The following is a 21,030-nucleotide window of genomic DNA, read 5'->3' as shown; positions in this document are numbered from 1 at the left end:
ATATTTCGATAACTGTCTTGTGTATTTCGATAATTATCGTCGTGTTTTGGTAATTTAGCGTACATAACAAAGATATATGTCTTGACATTTTGAGAACATTCACGCATATTATAAGACTTATACAAATGCCGTAATAGTCCCGACTGAGAGTCAACCGTTGCAACCGTTGCAATAGTCCCGACATGCCTTCTGAATGACAGTCAACCGTTGCAACCGTTGCAATCGCAACAAAACTGTATTGTCAAAACTGAGGATTGTTTTGATAAGGCTTGTCGCTGCGCGGATTAAAGCATGTAGGCATAATTAATGCGTGTCGGTAATTAGTCTTGCCAGCGGAAGGCACGTCAGGTAAAGTGCGAACAAACAACCATTTTTCTAATGACAGACAGCGGGTGTTTTTCACACCTTCGCACATTTGAAAAGAATTGATATTGACAATAATGCTACTTTGCGTTATGCACATTCCTTTATTATTTTTTTAAAACAGTAACATGCAACAAAATGTTTTGTAAAATATCGAAACATTAAAATCATGAACAACGATTAATTGATATTTACCTCCTTTCCCGATTTTCCGTTGCCGTTATAACTCAATCCAGTTAAAATGCTGACTCACATCGAGTTTTTGTGAGTAGCGTCCCTTTTATAAAAAAGTAAACAGTCGTATTTTTTTTGAATTTATTTCTCAATAAATCATTTTAAAGTAAACATTCAATATATTTCTGCGTGTGTTAACTTGCGTGATTTTACCTATGTCAGTTGTTCTCTTCGGTGACGCAGTACAGATACTTATTATTACCGCGTTCTTCCCCGGTCCAATATTTTCGACCCAATATTTTCGACCCGAAATGGACTTGGAAAAAACAGATGCAATTCTAATAGCATAGAAAGGACGCAGGCACTTTTTAAGACGAGAATTGGGGGTAAAAAAGTGCGTCCTATGCATGATATAATACGGTATTTGTTATTTGTAAAACAGAGCTAGAATAATTTTGGATCAACCCTCATATTTGTAAAACAGAACTAGATCAATTCTGGATCAACCCTCACATCTGTAAAACAGAACTAGATCAATTTTGAATCAACCCTCATACTTGTAAAACAGAACTAGATCAATTCTGGATCAACACTCACATCTGTAAAACAGAGCTAGAATAATTCTGGATCAACCCTCACATTTGTAAAACAGAACTAGAATAATTCTGGATCAACCCTCATATTTGTAAAACAGAACTAGATCAATTTTTGATCAACCCTCATATTTGTAAAGCATATTATTTATTTCAGAAATATGTGAAGTATGTGAAGAACCTTATCAGCATCACTGCGTGTGGGGATTACTGTTGCCTAGCAACGAGGGCTGATGAGATGACCAATCAGTATGTGCTCGTGTTGTGTAACTCCATCGGGACGCCGCTCGACTCAAAGTACATAGGTCGGTGACTTGTTTATTAAAGATTTTATAAGCTGTTTGAGAAATGGGATATATATATGTTATTTATGGAAATTGGAGCTTTCCAGTTTGATAGGCTTACTTACACCCTTTAACTTATAGTTATGAATTTATTTGGACAATAGATAAATCTCCTTTCTGCAATTTTGAAGTTGTGAAAAATATCCACTGAACAGATATAGAATCATAACTTGATGTTTAACCTTGTTCCTCTGATTTTTAACTACATCTTACTAAGGCTGATTTAAAAAAAATAAAAAAAAATGTGTCAGCAGGTATTAGATATCGATTGGTGGAGATGAGATTATAAAAACTAGTTTTTTCTGGTCATCTTCATATGACTCTGAATTTTCAGAGATCGACCCTGTATACTTGACCATGACACGGACCCACATTGTGGCATCCTCAAGGGAGGCCTTCTACACATGGCAGTTCAAGAATCCCAAGAAACTCTCCACCTTGGAGGTAGCTGGCAGAAGGAAAACTGGCTCTGAGAGGTAGGGGAGACAATTTATTGCCCTTGGTGTACTCTTCATTTAGAGGTCAAATGTAGAAACTCTCCAGTCTGGAGGTAGCTAGCAGGATGAAAACTAACTCTGAGAGGTAAGGGAGATAACTTGGTGTGATGTTCCGAAACTCTCCAGGTATACTGCGCGTTCTCCTTCAACAATATTGCTGTACATGTTAGGTTGTAATATAATGCCATATACCCTTCTTTCACAGGCTCCACCACATAGATGACCAGCCTACTGGCGGAGCTGCCATGGAGGAGATAGACTTCAGTAAGGCCTTCACAGGAACAGAGGACCAGATATGTTGTGTGTGCGCATCTGACAAGATACTAATTGTGGTATGAGTTGATTGTTTGGATTAGTTCAAATAGATTGTTTATGTTCTGTAAGCCCAAGCTGCAAGTTTCATGCATCTAATAAGCAATAGAAGTCAGCACAGTAATTTCAGAATTGCAGATTCAAAAAATTCATAAAGACAAATTGTATTATGAAATAATTTTAATAATCTCAGATTTGAGTGTTTTCTTTTTTATAAATGTTTTTACCTTTGTGTTGTCATTGCGTTGAAACTTTGTCGGCTTTCACTAGAAAACGTCTTAGGATAATTTTATGTCCAGTGGTCAAGTGAGAAAATACAATGGAGCAATGGCATCTGCTTGAAGTTTGCTTGTTTATGATATTTAACCAGGTTATGACAAAGTGAAACCTGGTTATTAGAATGAAGTACATCTTTGTTTTGGTGGGCCGGCAGGAGGGCGTCTTCAAACTCACCTATGGTATCGAATTATTTTTATAAGGTTTGACATATAGTGATCAAACTCGGTATGTAGGAAGAGTTTATGGAGGTCTTCCATGGGATTGCATTTGGAATCCCTAGGGTCAATGTCAAGGTCACTGTTAATAAAAATAGAAAACCCCCAGTTCAAACTGAATCTCACAACAAAGTTATTCTGTCAATTACTGAAAACCTGGTTTTGTCACACTGCGGGGTTCCTTGTTTGATATTTAAACCAATTCAATATGTGTTTCAATCGGTCCGGCACCCTTATCTGCAACTCGATGCCATTGTTGTCACTGTCACAGAAGTATGCACTTGAGTGTCGAGGTTTTTTTGAGATTTCTTTAACCAGATGTAAACATATACTTCCAGGGTCGTGAGTCAGGCACCCTTAACCGCTACTCGATGCCAATGTTGTCTCTGACACAGAAGTATGCCCTGGAGTGCCGACCACATCAGCTCTCCCTCAACTGCACTTCCGGGTAACTGCAAAATTAATCGAATATATTCTTTTTCTGATAAAGTTCCTATGGAAAGTTCCATAATTTGTGGCCACATCTATGCCTTTTAAATAGAAAGAAGTGTTCATTTTTCTGTTCAACAAGCTGAGAAGTAACACAAAAAGGTAAGCTGGCACTTAAACATTGGTAAGCATATGTCTTCTTTTCAGAAAAAAGCAACACTAACAGAAAAAAAGCAAAAGTTTATAGTCCGTTGATGTTGTGACAACAGTAAAAATGGTGAAAATTAGGAAAATACCGACTTATTCACTGCACTAGTAATTCATTATTGAAGAGTAATCAATGGATATTTCCTTGAAATATTATAAATAAAAATAATGTCTTTTCCTATCAGCCGTCTGGCCATCATTGACATCAGTGGAGTGCTGACCTTCTTTGACCTTGACACAAGGATGACCGACCCTGATGGCAAGGAGGTGATTGGGGAGCATCTCAAGTTTGAGCGGAAAGATGTCTGGGACATGAAGTGGGCTGAGGTAGGGGCCTTCTCAAAATTAATATTAAATCCGATATATCCAGGTTGAAAGGAAAAATGTCTGGAACATTAAGAAGGCTGAGGTAGTTAAATTAGAAAGAAAAATCTACAGTTTTAATGCATAACCATCTGAGACATGGCTCCAATTTCTCACATCTGAAGTTCCTTATAACAGGATCAAGCTCAACACCCTATTTTTGATTTTGTATATAAATTGTATAATATTCTTATTCTAAAGAGTTTTGAGGCTTTAAAAAGAAATAATATTTGAGATAATTAAGATAAACTACATTTAAAATAGTATTTAAGTAATTATTTTTGCTAAATGAAATAAGATACCTAAATGAGTTACACTTAAGATTTTTTGAGAAATTGGGCCATGAAGATAGGCTGAGTTAAGGATTGATGTGATTGTCTCAAGCTTTAACCATGGAATTAAACTAAATAAGTGATTTTGAGCTGATTTCTGACATCTCACAATATTTTCATCAACTTAAAATCCTTTCCTCTTACCAAATAAATAATGGGCCCATGTGAGTTTGGTAAGTGGTAACCAAGCTTGACAAATGGGTTTTCTCTGGGTACTCCGGTTTCCCCCACAACACAAGACCACACTCTTGGGCAACATCGTGCCAAAGAGCTTGACTTAGTATAAGCTATCATAAATTTCTTCACAATCGTTGTAAAATATATAATGTTAAAATTAAATAAATAATTTTTCCCAAAAGGACAACCATGAGCTGTTTGCCATGATGGAGAAGACCCGGATGTACATATTCCGAGGTCTTGACCCTGAGGAGCCGATCCTGTCTAGCGGATATATCTGCCAGTTTAATGACCTCCAGATCAAAACAGTCCTCCTGGATGAAATCATGAAGGACCCAGAGAATCCCACCAAGGAATACATGCAAGAAATGGAAATCAAGGTATTGTATCATTAAAATTATATTGAATTTAATCAACATATTTAAAATAGAAATGTTTATGATTCCAGTGTAGAATAAATTGATTTTAATTAATGGCCTCTCTTTATACAGTCATTGTACAATTATACAATAAACAGATAAAATCATTTCGCAAACATGGGTATGTACTCTTTCTATAATTTCATATCTTTGTCATCCCCATATTTCTTAACCACACATGTCTTTATAAAAATTATGCAACCTTTTTGCTTATCAACATGGTAATAACTTTACAAATTGATTCGCAAGGTAATCAGATCATTGAACATTTATATAAGACCAGTGTATCATAAATTTATTTAAATTAATGCCTGCTCCCCTTTATACAGTCATTGAAATTAAATTTTCGGTGAACAATTCTGAATTCTTACATTAGTGCCCAGTATCAATATTTTAAAATATACCAGACCTTTCATATTAAATCAAGATATTTTAGCAAATGAATATTTATGGAAAGCATTTAGTCATTGCATGGTTGTGCTAATTTTGCCGACTGTCTATATTAAAAACTACATGTAATATACTGGCAATTTCTGATATTTTATAACAGTTTGTAATAGATCCCCCCCCCCCCCCCCGTTTGTGAAGACTTTCAGCTGAGTTTGGCCAATGACAATTCTTCTAATGTTAGCATCTTCATTTCATGCATTTCAGTCACTGAGGGATACAAGAGACCTTCTTGAGAAGATCGGATTACAGGACGCCCAACAGTTCGTTGAAGACAACCCCCACCCACGTCTGTGGAGACTTTTAGCAGAGTCCGCCTTGGAACAACTTCAGCTGAAGATTGCAGAGACGGCGTTTGTACGGTGTAAGGACTTCCAGGGCATCGAGTTTGTGAAGAGACTGGGGAACCTACAGGTAAACACAAGGAAGTATAGTTTTATACTCAATGTAAACAGTGGTTCAAATAAGCAATATTTGTACTGGTAAATTGCATTTGGACTTTTTCAAATTCTGGATTTTATATAGCAGTGCTTGTTAAATAACTTCATGCCCAGTGTTGGTGTAAGAATTGCAGCTTTTTCAGTCAAATTTTCATGACTGTGTTAAGATTTCTATGTTGTTTTTTTATTTATCGAGGAAATTTGATTTATTCAATGAATATTTTTTAATTGAACATATATGTGAGCTTTATTCATTTTTTGAATGTAGTTTGTTTGAAAATTCAAAATTTAAAAAGAACAAAAAACAAATTCTTTCAATGTGTTTGCAACCATTGATTTGTTCATTTTTGAAATTTAATTATTTTGCTGATAATAGTACATAAATAATTATTGATTAACAGTTATGTTTTATTTTTTTCAGAACATTCAATAACTTTCTCATAATTTACCTGAACTAAATACAATTGTGATATTATTTTAAGAATGAGAATATGAAGCAGGCGGAAGTAGCGGCCTACTTTAAGCGGTTTGAGGAAGCCGAGAGGAAATACCTTGACATGGACAGAAGGTGAGATTAGAAGCTCAATAAATTAAAACAGACATGGAGTAGACTTTCAGCAGGTTTGTTGACTTTTCAAAGATAAATAGTTGAGTTATTGTGGTATGCTTGGCAAGGTGCAAATAGTTGAATCTTGGACATAGTTGTCTGTCCATAATCTTATATTAAAAAAAACTTTTTAGGTTTATTCACTTAAGCCTGTGATGAAAACTTCTTAGGGGTTACCTTGTTCATTAAAGTCTTTGTTAAAAAAACTTCTAAGCATTCATCTTATATATCTTCCTTCACGTGGACATAGCAGTGAGCCTATGCAAGAAGCTAGGTGACTGGTTTTGCCTGAAGTCTGGTTCAGGCTATTATGAAAATGCATATTCTGCATAATGTGTACAAATCTATTGAATTCAATTGAAGATCTTCTTAGGGCTATTCCAGTAAAACATATGTCCCACCCCAGGAAGGCACTTTCAAAATGGACCATCCCCCTTCAGAAGTTTATTTGATGAGAAAAGAACCCCCTTTAGAATATTTTTTTAGCAAATTCGGACCCCCTTGAGAAGTTTATTTTTTTATACGTCTATATGCAAAGATTATTTGCAATTACTCTTTTGTAACTCTTTGATCAGGTGAGCTATATAGGACCTTATAGCTCGCCCTAGTTTCTAAGCCAATCATCACCCAGAGATTTTCAAATCTTTGCTCGAATAGGTTTCATATAAGATCACATCTGCATCCAATAAGTTAATTATTATAACAAGGTCAACAGACATGGCGCGCGCCAAATGAACTTCGAGCAACCAATGGGCACGCTGTATACGGCCTTGTTCGATGATTGGCTTAGAAACTAGGGTGAACTATAAGTCGGTTACAGCTCATGTAATGGAAAATAACAAAACTTATTACTGGGCTTCGCTTGTAATAAATTTTGTTATTTTCCATTAATAAATTTGGTTATTTTCCATTATATGGACTATAACCTACACACCACGGTTCTCTTGTTTCTTCATATGTTGCTATAAGTGCATATTAAGCCACATGAGGCTGAAACTTTCACCCATGTAATTATATACAACCTTAAAATAACTTGTGGTCGAAATGTTAAGGGGACGAAACATTCGGATTTATAACATTTACGCAATACGTACAAATTATGATTTCTAATAAAATTCTAGACAACTGTTGTCAATTTACAGGGGTCGACACTAACCATTTTTCCAAGGGATCCCGAAGGGACACCAACATTTGAAATCAGGTGTCCCTTCCTGAAATTAGGAGTCCTTTCCACTTTTTACATTTTTTCATTGTTGAGCCTGTTTTAATATTAAATTCAACATCCTTTTACTTTTCAATTTGTAATGCAAGTATAAACCATTATACATGTTTTCAGCAGCATGTAATGACAGGTTAGTAGCACTGAATGGCAGTGAGGTATATTTTGGTCTCTAAGTTGGTAGATTGGGTTCAAAAGCGGGAGAATGTCTAAGTCCCTTTTGTTTTCAGTCAAAAACAGAGATGGATACAATGTAAACAAAAATTTGATGTTGTTACTATTTTTAGATTTTTGGAAAATACGCATTAAATACATCATGGTTCAGGGTCTTGTCAAATGTCGGTGCTTTTCATTAAGAAACTGTAGGAATATTACATCTGGCTTGTGAAAACTCCAATCAATATTTAGTAGAGCTGTTGATAAATCAATCAGACTGCCCAACAGTCGTAGTGCATACTGGAAGAGCAGACGACCAAAAATTGTGTATACATGTTAATTTTCGCGCCAAAAAGTCATACAATTTTATAAATTTATTGAATTAATGAATAAAACCCTGCAAATTTTATTTCTATTATAAGGTCGCATCATATTATATAAAAGGTATCATCAGAGTTGGCATCTTTTTGGGCGGTTCTGACACATAAGCAAAACAATTCCACATAAGTATTTTACCGATAATAAATCTCTGTCAGCTCTGACCTTGTTTAAAATGTAAACGACAAAACGGAAGCGTTAACCTGCATGCGCCTGTGAAATGACCTGTTTATTTATAGATTCATGACGTAACTATATAGTCAAATAGTCAGCTATACTTTCGCTTTGATGAGTCCGATAATGATAATTAATAATATTGTTTTGACATGTGCTGTCAAGAAATTTAGGGAGCCCGAATTTAGGTAATAAATTAAATTAATTAAATGCTAGTTATTTATTGATATTTAGCGTTTATCAGTCAGAAATTTAGTGTCCCGACGGAATACCGGACTTCGAAGTTCAGGTGTCCCTCCTGAAAAACTGGTGTCCTCGGGATCCCGGGACCCCGTAACGTTAGTGTCGAACACTGTAATTTGGTATACTTACCACGAAACGTATCCACACATGCGGCGCAACTATTGGTTTCTAGCCAATTTTGTAGGTTGGTCTTCGACCACGACTTTACAAATTCTGGCGCCTCCGCCATCTTGTTGTCAAGGGACGCAACTTCTGATTTCCGGTACCGCGGAACCGACTCGTAATATCGCGAAAATTTGTATCCAAACCAATTCTGTACACGACGTTCGGTAAAATATGTTATATGGATAAAAAAAAAACGGTATTTCACCATCGGGCAGTGAATATAAATGAGCAGATACGGTCAGAAGCAAACAAGAAAATGACGACCCCCTATAGAAGCGAAATTGGACTTATCACCACCCCCTACAGTAGCAAATTAAGAAAAAGACCTACCCCCTACAGAATTTCTTTATTTTGCCGTCCTGGGGTGGGACATATGTTTAACTGGAATAGCCCTTACCAAGAACTATGCACTAAGCCTACATATGAAGCTATTCGACTGGTTTCCCTTGATCGACTTTTCAAGACTGGTTCAAACTATTATGAAAATGTGTAATCTGCAGTAAAATATACAAATTTGTTGAATGCACTTGACATCGTTCTCTCCAGGGACCTTGCGGTGAGCCTACGTAAGAAGCTGGGTGACTGGTTCCGTGTTGTTCAGCTGCTGAAGACTGGTTCAGGTGGAGACGATGTGCAGTTGGAAGAGGCATGGAACGCCATCGGAGATTACTATGCTGACCGCCAGAAATGGTGAGTCTGGCCGGAATGTGACATGGAGATAAAACTTATTATATAACACGGAAAACTACATACTGTTGTTTGAATAATGTTGACCTTGCTTCACATTGACATTATTTAACTTTGACCTTGTTTAACATTGACATTGTTAAAGTTGACCTTGTTAAACTTTGACCTTGTTTAACATTGACATTGTTAAAGTTGACCTTGTTAAACTTTGACCTTGTTTAACATTGACATTGTTAAAATTGACCTTGTTTAACATTGACATTGTTAAAGTTGACCTTGTTAAACTTTGACCTTGTTAAAGTTGACCTCGTTTAACTTTGATCTTGTTAAAGTTGACCTTGCTTAATAGTGAAGTTGTTTTACATAGACTAAGCTTAATGTTGACTTAGTTGGAAGTTGTTTAACATTGACCATGTTTGACATTGTCCTTGTTTAGCATTGACCTTGTTTAACATCGACCTTGTTAAATATTGACCTTGTTTTACAACGACCTTGTTAAACTTTGGCCTTGTGTTAATCAACCTAGTTTAATGTTGAATTTGTTTGACCTTGTACAATATTGACCTAGTATGAATGTCACATGTCTCTATATGATCTGTAGGCAGCAGGCTGTGACATACTACGTGCAAGGGCGTAACCAGGAGAGACTGTCAGAGTGTTATTACATCCTGGAGGATTACACCGGCCTTGAGAAGATGGTCTCCAGTCTGCCTGAGAACCACAAACTTCTCCCAGTCAGTATTCTCTTTATTATGCACACTAACGATTAAAGTTAATATTAAATTAGACTCCTCAAGATTGTTTACATCAGAGGGCTTCATCAGATTGCAAATTTTAAACATACAATTTTTTTTCTTTTGCAGATTTTTTTCTAGTCATTAAATTGTGAAGTCACGTTTTTTAACCATGGCCAAATATGCCTAAACTGGATTTTGAAATAAAAATATGTAAAGTCTAGCACTCTGAGGGTGATCTAGTGGTATAGGTATATACCAAGAAAACACACTTGAGTGTGATTTTGTATCATTTCCAAACTGTCTTTAGGGAATTGACCTTGTTGCATGGAAACAAATATATATGATTTTGATAACAACAATTAAATAAAAACTTGGCAAAATATCTTTTTTTTATTCTACTTCTACATAAAAAAACTGGTTGTTATAAATAGTAGACCCAAATGCTTTGAAAATGGCTGAGGAGTAGAAAAAAACATTTCTTAATAAAAATAAATTATGTCTGTTAAGTTTTAAGATTCATGTTAAGTTTCTGTGTTTTGTGTATTTTCAGGAGATCGCCTCCATGTTCATGACGGTGGGGATGTGCAACCAGGCGGTGGATGCTTTTATCAAGGTAAACCAGTGTTAACAAAGATTGAATAAGGTCATCTTTTTACATATGGCCTCTCTAGCTTGTTTTTCAAGAGTATTGGGTAGTCGTTGAAATTTTTTGCAATGATTCACTCGTGTTAAATTCATGAAAAGACACTTCTTTGATTATGCACACGAAGGAAAATCGCACTGTCCATGTGTCCGTCAATCTGGTTTTACATGTCTGGAAGAGATTTTAAAATTACTTAGCGCATGTGTTTGGTATACAAAGATGTAGTGTCGCATTTAAGACCCATGTTCCTACTTTGGGAATTGGGCGAAGCTTTTTAGATTGGGAAAACTAATTCATCTCCACTAAAATTGGGTTTTGAACAATAATGCTTTAAAGATAGACAGAAAAAATGAAAGTATATGATACAGTTCTTTTCTTTGAGAATATGCCAACACTTATGATTACAACACTGTTATTGCTGTCTTAACAAATGAACCATAATGATGAGTATATACTATGAACCAAAAACTGTATAGGACAGGAGCTGACTATCAAACATAAATTGATCGGTTGCGTACTCATGAAGCAACTAAGTTAAATTAAACAAAATAAAAAATTACAAGTTGAATTTTATGAAAGCGAACGATATTTGCACAAAAAAAATATGTATTTAAGCTAGAAAATTATCTGAATATTAAAAGTATATATATAAATTTCAAGGAAAGTAGACCTTTTCTTGAAATGATCTTTTTGTCAATAAATTGGATATTTTCATTACTATTAAAGTTGCCTTGTGAAAACACCTCTAGAATTTGTTTGCTTACAGTGTAACCACATCAAGGCCGCCATAGACTGCTGTGTGAATCTGAACCAGTGGAACATGGCCATCGACCTCGCCAAGACCCACAATGTACGCGAGATTGACTCACTCCTGGCCAAGTATGCGCAGCACCTCCTGGAGAAAAACAAGATCGTCAACGCTATCGAGCTGTACAGGAAGGCTGGACACCACCTGGAGGCTGCAAAACTGCTGTTTAAGGTAGTTTGATATTTTTTATATGTTTTTTACATCTATGCTTTTTTTCACTCGTCGTGTCAAAAGAAAAACTTATGATTTTTATGATAGACCATGGATGGTTTGAATTTGTCATACATTTGGCTAAATAAAGTGCAGTCTCTGACAAATAAACAAATGTAATACAGTCAAAACCAGTTGGCTCAATCTCGCTTGTCTCGATTTCCTGGTTGGCTCAATCTTGACCGTTTTCTTCATTCTGAAGATAAACATTTTCGATTGGTACAAATTTTCTAAGGCTCGGGATATTTTCGCCAGTCTCTGCGAGTTCAAGCCAACATGGTTCGAATTTTGTGTGAATAGAAGCAAAAGCTGGTTCACCTTTATAAAAGGTTTGGTTGGTCTGATATGCACAACTGTTCTCACCGCACTATCAGTGCTTTGATTTTTGTAATAATGTGACAGGTAGTCAATAAACATCACAGAAAGATTATCAGACCTCATTGACAATAACATATGTGCTTTGATCTCGGAAGTGTAAGAAAATACTGTTCACAAAAAGCCTATATTTAACATGAAAGGAAACATAAGGCATTTCAAGTGAAGAATTTATGTGTTGAAAGTCTGTTTATGTGTTCACAAAACTTTTTATATGGGTAGTCTTTGAAAAATAACAGTCTGTCACTCTTATTTCATTACAGATTGCAAATGAACAGCGTGAGAAGAAACAGAAGCCGTTACATGTGAAGAAATTGTACGTGCTTGGCGGTCTCCTGATTGAGCAGTACCATGAGATGATGAAGATGACCTCTAGGGCAAAAGCCAAGGACAAGCGGGGAGCTATGGTAACGGTTTGATATTTCTAATATAAATAATGCCATGTTATTTGAACCAAGAAGGACTATTGTAACTCTGGACTTCAATGAAGCAAGATATAGATAGGTTGCAGGTTTTTTTAACCTTTTTATGAATTGAACATGAGCCCTAAGAATTGAAAAAATAGCGACAAACAATTGTCATTATACCATCCATAAATCAAAGAAAGAAACTGCTGTATATATGTGGCAAGTGTATGTTGTTTAAATATTTAAGCTCCTGTTTTTTAAGCATTTGGTGGGCCTAAAATTGCATTTAAACATATCTGTAATAGTGCGATCTTTAATGAAAAAAGTAAACTTCGGACGTTGTTTCCCCGTTACAGATAAACCAATCTACGAATACAATTTAGATTCTATTATTCTACATAATTGTTCCCGAATAAAAGCTATTTGAATGATGCAATGTTGATAACGAACCATGATATTTGGGTAAAATATTAACAATTGATAAGAAGTGAAAGAATATAGAATTGTTTTTGAGAATGTTTCAATCATGTTGAACGTAATGGGCGATGACCAAATGCCTTTGCTTAGAATCTTGTAAGAGTGGTTCAATCATGTTGAAAGTAATGGGTGATGACCGAATGCCTTTGTTTAGCATCTTGTAAGAATGGTTCAATCATGTTGAAAGTAATGGATGATGACCGAATGCCTTTGTTTAGCATCTTGTAAGAATGGTTTAAACATGTTGAAAGTAATGGGCGATGACTGAATGCCTTTGTTTAGCATTTTGTAAGAATGGTTCAATCATGTTCAAAGTAATAGGTGATGACTGAATACCTTCGTTTAGCATCTTGTAAGAATGGTTCAATCATGTTGAAAGTAATGGGCAATGACCAAATGCCTTTGCTTAGAATCTTGTAAAATGGTTCAATCATGTTGAAAGTAATGGGCGATGACCGAATGCCTTTGCTTAGAATCTTGTAAAAATGGTTCAATCATGTTGAAAGTAATGGGCGATGACCGAATGCCTTTGCTTAGAATCTTGTAAAAATGGTTCAATCATGTTGAAAGTAATAGGCAATGCCCGAATGCCTGTGCATAGAATCTTGTAGCTGTACCTTTAAACCTTTGTAAAAAGTGAAGAATAGTTACTGTTATGTGTATGCATATATGTACATGTATGTTAATATGTTATGTGTATGCCTTATGTACATGTATGTTAATATGATCTGTTGTATACATAAAATTAATGTTTGCATATTTATCATGCTCAGTACGGGCCAGAGGTAAACCATATGTTTTGGTATTTTTGTTCATTTTGTTCATAGAAAAAATATATGTTCTTTGCACTTATTAGAGTGGGAGTTCAGCAGTTTTGAAGAAAAAAATCCAGGGTTTTGCCAAAGCCTTGGTGTTGATGACCGCCATTACTAAAAAAATACTTTCGAAGATATTCATGTTAAATTTGGTACACAATCATGTAGTAAGACACAATGTCCATTTGTGTAGGATGGCTAATAACTCTGGCTTAAATAATTATAGAGTTGTGTCCCTTCATTGACTAAAATAAAAACAACAGGCAAGTGAGAGCTTATAGCATAGCAAATTTCAGTTTCATTTATTCATATTGTAAATGTTGTGTTTCAGTTGTTGTTGTTGTTGTTTTTGTTTTGTTTGTTTTTTAAACTTTTTTTAGTTTTTTTGTCTTTGCACTTAATGTAGAATATCATTTTTGTATTATTTTTATTTTGAATATATATTTGTCTAGGTTATAAATCACAATATAGAGATATCAGATCGATGCCTGGTGGAGGGTGAAAGCAGATATTAAGGTTAACTGGAATAGGTTATTGTCTAGAGAGGCGTTAGAACAGATAAAATAATATAAGCAATATTTTGGTGCTTTTTTACTGGGGATATTTTGGCCATGTAGCTATTAATTGAAAACCTCATGTATATCAAGATTTATAGTTTTTTGTTTGTTTTTTATCATAAAATTCGGATGAGTTAAACATAACAGGTTACCCTAAAATTTTTACAGTCAAACTATTATACTACTTTAGTGATGGAGTCTAGCCGAATAATCTCTAAAAAAAGCTGAACCCTTGCCCAGACCTTTTAAGTTCATAAAAAATGTAAATTATAAAAAATACCTTCTTGTCTCTCCCCAGGCGAGCTCTGCACTGGCAGGATTCCTTGAGGAGGATACGGCGGCAGTGTCAGACGGCAAGCTGATTGAGAATGCCTGGCGGGGGGCAGAGGCCTTCCACTTCTACCTGCTAGCTCAACGACAACTCCAGGAAGGTGGGTGTGACAGAAATAAGATAATTATCACGTTGACATTACTTTATTGCGAGGGTTGTTCAAAAATATTTTATAATTTTTTTTTGAAAAGACTTGTTTGATTGAGCTAAGATACTTGCTTAAATATTTAATTTAAAAAAAACAACACTTGTGTTATTGTGGTTTTTAAAAAAATCATTTAAGAATCTCAAAACTCTTCAAAATGAAGATAATCGGCTTAGCTTAATCCTGGTATAAGATGTTAAAGATTTTTTGAGAAATTTGGGCTTGTGGTGGTGGGGAGGCGTTATATATAATTTCTAGTGATTATGAACACTAAACAACTTTCTTTGTTCAAAGCTGACTTAAAACATGTAGTATGTAATTGAATGATTAAACCATATTTACTTTCGTAGAAAAAAAGCTCAAGATAATTTTTTTTTTTTTATCTGACACAAAACTGTGCTCATGCATATTTAAGACATTTGCATCGGTGGGCATAATAATGTTAATTAGATCATTAATATACGTCCTATATATTTGCAGGTTATGTTGACCTGGCCATGAAGACAGCCTTAGGTTTGAGGGATTATGAAGATGTCCTTGATCCGGCAGATATATATTCCCTTCTCGGTAAGAACAAGAAATTGAAAATTTTACTTGCAAGTTCAAAAACGCTTTATCTAAAGTATCTTTAGGCAAAAATGTAAACTGTTTCCCTGTTTCCCATTTCACAGCTTACAATAAAATGTGTCTGTAGATTTGGATTTTGTTTTTAAAAATTGATAAAATTGTATATGAAAGTCATTTTCACAATTAAAATAATTGGGGTATGTTTGCCTCATAATCTGACAATTCATATGTCGACTTCAGAACTCATGGAACCACTAATGATGTCAAATAATAACTCAGGTGGAAGATGCCCATTTACTTCCTCTGCCATCTCAGTTTGAAAACAGATTAATGAATTATGAAGTTCTTCATTTTAGCTTTGACTTCGACTGCTAATCGAGCATTCCGAATCTGTTCCAACGCGTTTATCAAGCTAGAGACACTGGAAACTCTAACACCTGATCATCGACAACAATACGAGGAGCTGGCGCTGGAAATATTCACAAAGTATGATCAATGGGTCTTAGTTTAGATAGTTTAGATGAATTTGAATGTGTTGCTAGATTGTAAAAAAAGCTGTAAGCTGATATATATGCTCTTAATAGTACTGGTGTCATTTTTTCACTGTTTTGATTTATTTTGCATTAACAGAGCTTGGGCAAAATATTTAAAAAAACAGTTTATAAATGAAATTATATTAATGAATGATCTGGAGTTCTCATTAAGTCTAATATCATTTTTAATGATTCTAACAGAACAATGTTTTTAGCTTGTCTGTTATTTTTGAGAAAATATGTTCGGACATTGTGCCAAAAACAAGGGAGTATGTCCCAAATTGAATGGAACTTGGTACACAGATTTAAGAAAAAATGTTCCGGCATTGTGCAAGACTGGGTATTGGAGAGCAAAGACTTGAAAAAAACATGTCCCAAATGGAATGAAACTTCGTACACAATTTCCAAAGGACAACACAGCATTTCACTAAACTGTGGATTTAAAAATCATTCTGTTATGCCTGTTGGTCAGCTGAAAAAATACTGATAACCTTAGCCTTAGGCCAGACTCAGCAGCGCTCTTTCATCTCTATCATTGGAACTTAGTGATTAAACAATTATCGAGTACAATCGATGTTATTTCAGGTATTAACCTATATTTTTCTAATGCGGTAACTTGCAGGTACTTGATGGGGTGTTCATTATTTTGCATCTGATAAATGTGTTTTGTTGTTACGTTTGTTAGTGGTGAAGTCATTAAATTCATTACAAGTTCATGGCCATCGATTAACTGCTCCAATCACGATGATTATAGTATCACACTTACTGACTCTTGGTTAAACCATTTAAATGATCATGATGATACTATGTTTATGAATGTATTCTGTAATAATATTATGAGCTTTCAATTATTGTCTGATAGTAAATCAAAATGCTTGGTCCAATTTGATTTGATTATCCATAGTAAATGGAGTCCGATTTTCAAACACTACTGGTACCTTCAATAATCCTCTATACCTTTTGCCTTCAGAACTTTGTTAATGTTTGTTTTAGACACAGTCCAAAAGACAGCCGGAACACCTCTATAGAATGTACAAGCTGTTCAGCAAGCATTCCTGACTGGTAAGACTAAACATTTTAAGTTTTACTATACATACGGCCGTGAATGTTTTTCACATCACACAATAGAAATCTCAGCTCAATTTTAAATGAAAATACAGTATGACATCATATTGATTTCTTATTTTATCACATTTAGGATCCATTTATGCTAGTTGTTCTATAATTGGATGTTATTTCTCCAACAGGGCAAGCTCTTGTCCAAACTGTGACACAAAGTTTCCGACGTGTATTGTGACGGGACGCCCACTCATGGAGTACCAGTTTTGGATGTGTAGTGCTTGTAAACATAGGGCTTATGAATCGGAGATTGCACAGCGACAGACATGCCCGCTTTGTCACACCTCGGTGTAGAGATGCCTCGCGTTTTTATTGAAATATGACTGTCTTATCAATGAGCGTTACACAAAATAGCATTATAATAAGAATTTCAGTTAGATTATTAATTTGTAAACAACATATTAAAACACACACACAATCTTTTTAATCAACAGAATATAAAAAAGGTATGGTTGGCGCTTATTTGGTAGGTAGGGTGGGCTAGCCAGAACCAAGTATTTTATTTTTTTAAGCCATATTAAAAATATGCTTGGTTTTATATAACAGTGACTAAGTCAAGCAATTTGTTTTGAAACCAATGACATTCCATACTAATGACATTATTGATGAAAAAAACAATCATTAATGCACCAGTAAATTGTGCCACACTTCCCCAGGTATGGGGAATAGCGGGGACTTTGACTTTCGGTCCAGCCAAGCCCAGGTATAATTCTGCCCTGCGGGGCGAACTGCTGGTTAAATCCCCGCCAAATGCCCCCGCACCCCAGGGACCATAGGTAAGGACCATTCCTTGGTATTTTTGGCGTGAACACAAAACCACCGCATTTTATCACCCGGCACTGAGGGGCCACCTGGAAGGTAAAAACACGGCCCATTTCCCCGGCTATCCCTGGTATACCCCCTGACCTGGGGGGCCGTGGTTACAATTGACTGGTGCATAATACAGGTGATAAGACAGCAGCATTTTGTGTACATTGTATATTGTCTTTACACATAATCTATATTTATTCTATACCTTGCCTTACATTCCATGTCTGTCATATATCTATTTTTAGATAATAATGAGTCAAATTTCCACATTTTCACTTTGAAAACAAACTCCTTACTACTGAAAAAAATGTTGGGTTGGAAGGAAAATAAAGGGCAGTTGGGTTAGTGAACATTTTTTTAAGCCTCATGTCATTTTTTAAGCCTCATATCAATACCTGACTGCATTTTAGTAAAGTACATGTATATAAATTAGAATCTCCATATAAAGTTAATGTTTTTCTTGGTTGTTTTATTTTTATGGATCTGATTTGTAAACTATCAAAGAGATGTTAGTGCTATTTTATCAGCATGTATTGAGGCGTTGTGAATGACGATTGTTTCATGTATCTTTTTGTTTGTTCATCTACTATCCGTCCGTATTTTCTGGATTATTTATTTATGAGCATATTTATGAATATATTTATACCATTTTTCAATTCTTTGTTCTTAAAAAATATTCTTAAAAAGAAACACTTGTGAGTGAGAGTTATTAAAATAAAAAATTACAATGTTTATGTTTTTCTTCAAATAAAACTTATGTATACATGCAGTCGTTTGTAAAAAAACTTACATAAGTTATTCAGAGGCTGTGTTGAGAGGAATCAGGGTCATCTTGGCCAAATTACATTTTACACTCTTGCACACAGTGGTCAGAAATTGGCTCAGGGTGAGCAATATTTGATAAGCATATAGAGAGCTGATTTTTCTACCTGCTGTACCCTGTGCGTTGGAGTGTTTAGGCCTTTGGGTCTGTATTCGATAAGTCTCTTAGTGAATATTTTCAACTAAGTGAGAAATTCGTAATTTTTGACATCTATAATTTTAAATACCCACTACTTTTCTTCAGATTTATTCATATGCATATATTGTTTAGACCATCATCTTGCTTATTTTCATATTTTTGGTGTATAAACATTGTTCGTTTTCTTAAAATTCAAATTAGAAAAAAGGAATTTTTTCACTAAGTTGAATTTTTTTTAACTAAGATGCTTATTGAATACGACTCCTGGTCCTTTTTGGCCCAGTTACAACAACGGCCTGGTCCATTTCGGCCTACGTTGGTAACAATATAATTATTAAAAATACCCGGTGATATTTTTATGTTATGTCACCATCGGTTATATATGATATTGATTCTATATACCGGTAGAATATTTTATCTGGTTTTATCAGATTTCTATTCATAGAGCATTTGCATTTTTCTTGAAATGTCCTACAAAATGAATTTTTCTGTCAAATTAATCAATACGACTCAATGTCTTAAGTCTTTGTCGTGATTGCAGATATTTTAAGTAAGATATTTGTATTTTTGCAACCAGCAAATGAATTTAATTCAGTTTTTTCGTTATTTTATTGAATGTCTTTCTTATTTATAAAGATAGCACCAAGAACGCGCAAGTTATTTCAGTTTCAGACGACTTCGTTTATCCCGGTAGTAAATATTGTTTTATTTAGCCTACAGATAAATTCATGATCGTAGAAAAAAGTCCATTAAAGTTGAAAGGAGAAAACCTTTCTTGACGTCATAGATCATATATCTATAGTTCAATTTTGACCCGTGAGCTGTGACCTTTAAGATAATTCCACTGTTGCATTCATTCAATTTAGAGCTACCTTTGCAGAGTGACTAACCTTGAATAATATACATTTAAAGTAGGTATCGTGTGGGGCTGTAACGCGAAAGGTTGCGAGTTCGAGACCTCTAAAAGGTATACTTTTTATTGCATTTTTGTGGTATTTTCTTCGCTTTTCATGATTTCAATTCAGTTCACAACAGATGTTTTTTATCCGAAACATCTATATATTTTATTGCTATGTATGTGTCCATGTCCGTTCACCTATAAAACAATGTTTCGCGACCCCCTAGCATTAATAATTTGAACTACATGTAAATAGGCTCAATATGTTTGATGAATACTTACTCAAACTTTCACAGATATTTTGTGAGAATGGGGGTGGGGGATAGTAGATTCTAGCGCCTCTGCCACGACATTGACACCCATGTGCATATTGAGTTTATCTTTACCATTATGAGCTCTGATTGAAATGAGTAAATACCCATTTTGTGGAATGCCCAAAATATCTTTATAAATACATAGGGGATATAATGATAGGACGCTTTTATGGTGACTGAGACCGCAGGTCGAGACGGGTACATGTTAACTTACCGAACGAGACGTGATGCAGGTCACCAGAAATTCGTTGTATCGTAATATTCCATTTATTTTATACCTGCCAATTTAATTATTCCTTTTTATATTTTCGATTTCAGTTTGATTTAAATTAACCGCCATCTGTCAAATGCGCGAAAGGAATTCTAATGTGTTACGTAGTTTTGTCTAATGAAGTCAAGGGAGGCCACTACAGCGAAACGAAGTCAGAAGTTAAAGAATTCACTTTTTTGAGCAAAATAAGAACATAATATTTTATATTTTAGCAAAATTAACTAATTGCTTATACGAAAACAATTATTAAATGTCACAGCACAAAAAAACAACAACAAAAAACGGTACGAGTATACTGTACACTAATCGTCACTTCCTGTAGACGTAACGCGGCCATTTTAACAAAGTAATTATTCGTGGATTTTTTTGACGATCATAATGCAGAATTCAGGGATATTTGTGAGTCATTCGCTTTTTCTATCGATGACGTGAGTTCGCCTTTTTCTTTGTATTTGCGAGATGGACTATGCCTTTCGTTAAAGGTTGGCATACATATTTTTGTTTTCATTACAATTTGATGGCTATTTTGCCACTGTTATACACAAGGATTAAATGACATTATCTAATGCATTCGTTGTCCTCCTTAAGCATGTTATTTCTTCATGTTAGAAATTAGATCAACACAATATAATATCTTTATTGATGACAATGTACATAAACATACTCATATCACATATTAATACGTTTGCTTTAAATAATTGCATTATATATGCAATATATCGTTCAACTGCATCATATGCAAACCCGATTTTTTACAAACAAAATAAATTCAAAAGCTTTATGCACCAGTCAATGGTAACCACGGCCCCTCCAGGTCCGGGGAATAGCGGGG

At 34.9% G+C, this 21,030-nt stretch overlaps 1 protein-coding gene across 1 annotated transcript in view; it reads left to right on the top strand.

Annotated features, from left to right (window-relative positions):
* The window catches only part of LOC128207048 (WD repeat-containing protein 35-like), a 29,084-nt gene extending 10,565 nt beyond the window's left edge, over positions 1 to 18,519 (top strand). The window contains exons 11-28 of the mRNA XM_052909861.1: positions 1,288 to 1,435; positions 1,809 to 1,950; positions 2,177 to 2,303; positions 3,116 to 3,225; positions 3,599 to 3,740; positions 4,468 to 4,665; positions 5,359 to 5,565; positions 6,074 to 6,159; positions 9,080 to 9,223; positions 9,822 to 9,954; positions 10,508 to 10,570; positions 11,367 to 11,579; positions 12,257 to 12,400; positions 14,548 to 14,680; positions 15,206 to 15,292; positions 15,649 to 15,778; positions 16,819 to 16,887; positions 17,073 to 18,519. Coding sequence (XP_052765821.1) covers positions 1,288 to 1,435; positions 1,809 to 1,950; positions 2,177 to 2,303; positions 3,116 to 3,225; positions 3,599 to 3,740; positions 4,468 to 4,665; positions 5,359 to 5,565; positions 6,074 to 6,159; positions 9,080 to 9,223; positions 9,822 to 9,954; positions 10,508 to 10,570; positions 11,367 to 11,579; positions 12,257 to 12,400; positions 14,548 to 14,680; positions 15,206 to 15,292; positions 15,649 to 15,778; positions 16,819 to 16,887; positions 17,073 to 17,238 — 2,442 coding nt within the window. The 3' untranslated portion in view covers positions 17,239 to 18,519. The remainder of the gene's footprint in view (positions 1 to 1,287; positions 1,436 to 1,808; positions 1,951 to 2,176; positions 2,304 to 3,115; positions 3,226 to 3,598; positions 3,741 to 4,467; positions 4,666 to 5,358; positions 5,566 to 6,073; positions 6,160 to 9,079; positions 9,224 to 9,821; positions 9,955 to 10,507; positions 10,571 to 11,366; positions 11,580 to 12,256; positions 12,401 to 14,547; positions 14,681 to 15,205; positions 15,293 to 15,648; positions 15,779 to 16,818; positions 16,888 to 17,072) is intronic.
* Positions 18,520 to 21,030: the final 2,511 nt, after the last annotated feature.

Source organism: Mya arenaria, chromosome 10, assembly GCF_026914265.1.
Source record: "Mya arenaria isolate MELC-2E11 chromosome 10, ASM2691426v1".
Classification (NCBI taxonomy): Eukaryota; Metazoa; Mollusca; class Bivalvia; order Myida; family Myidae; genus Mya; species Mya arenaria.
This window is presented reverse-complemented; position numbering and strand designations above follow the sequence as displayed.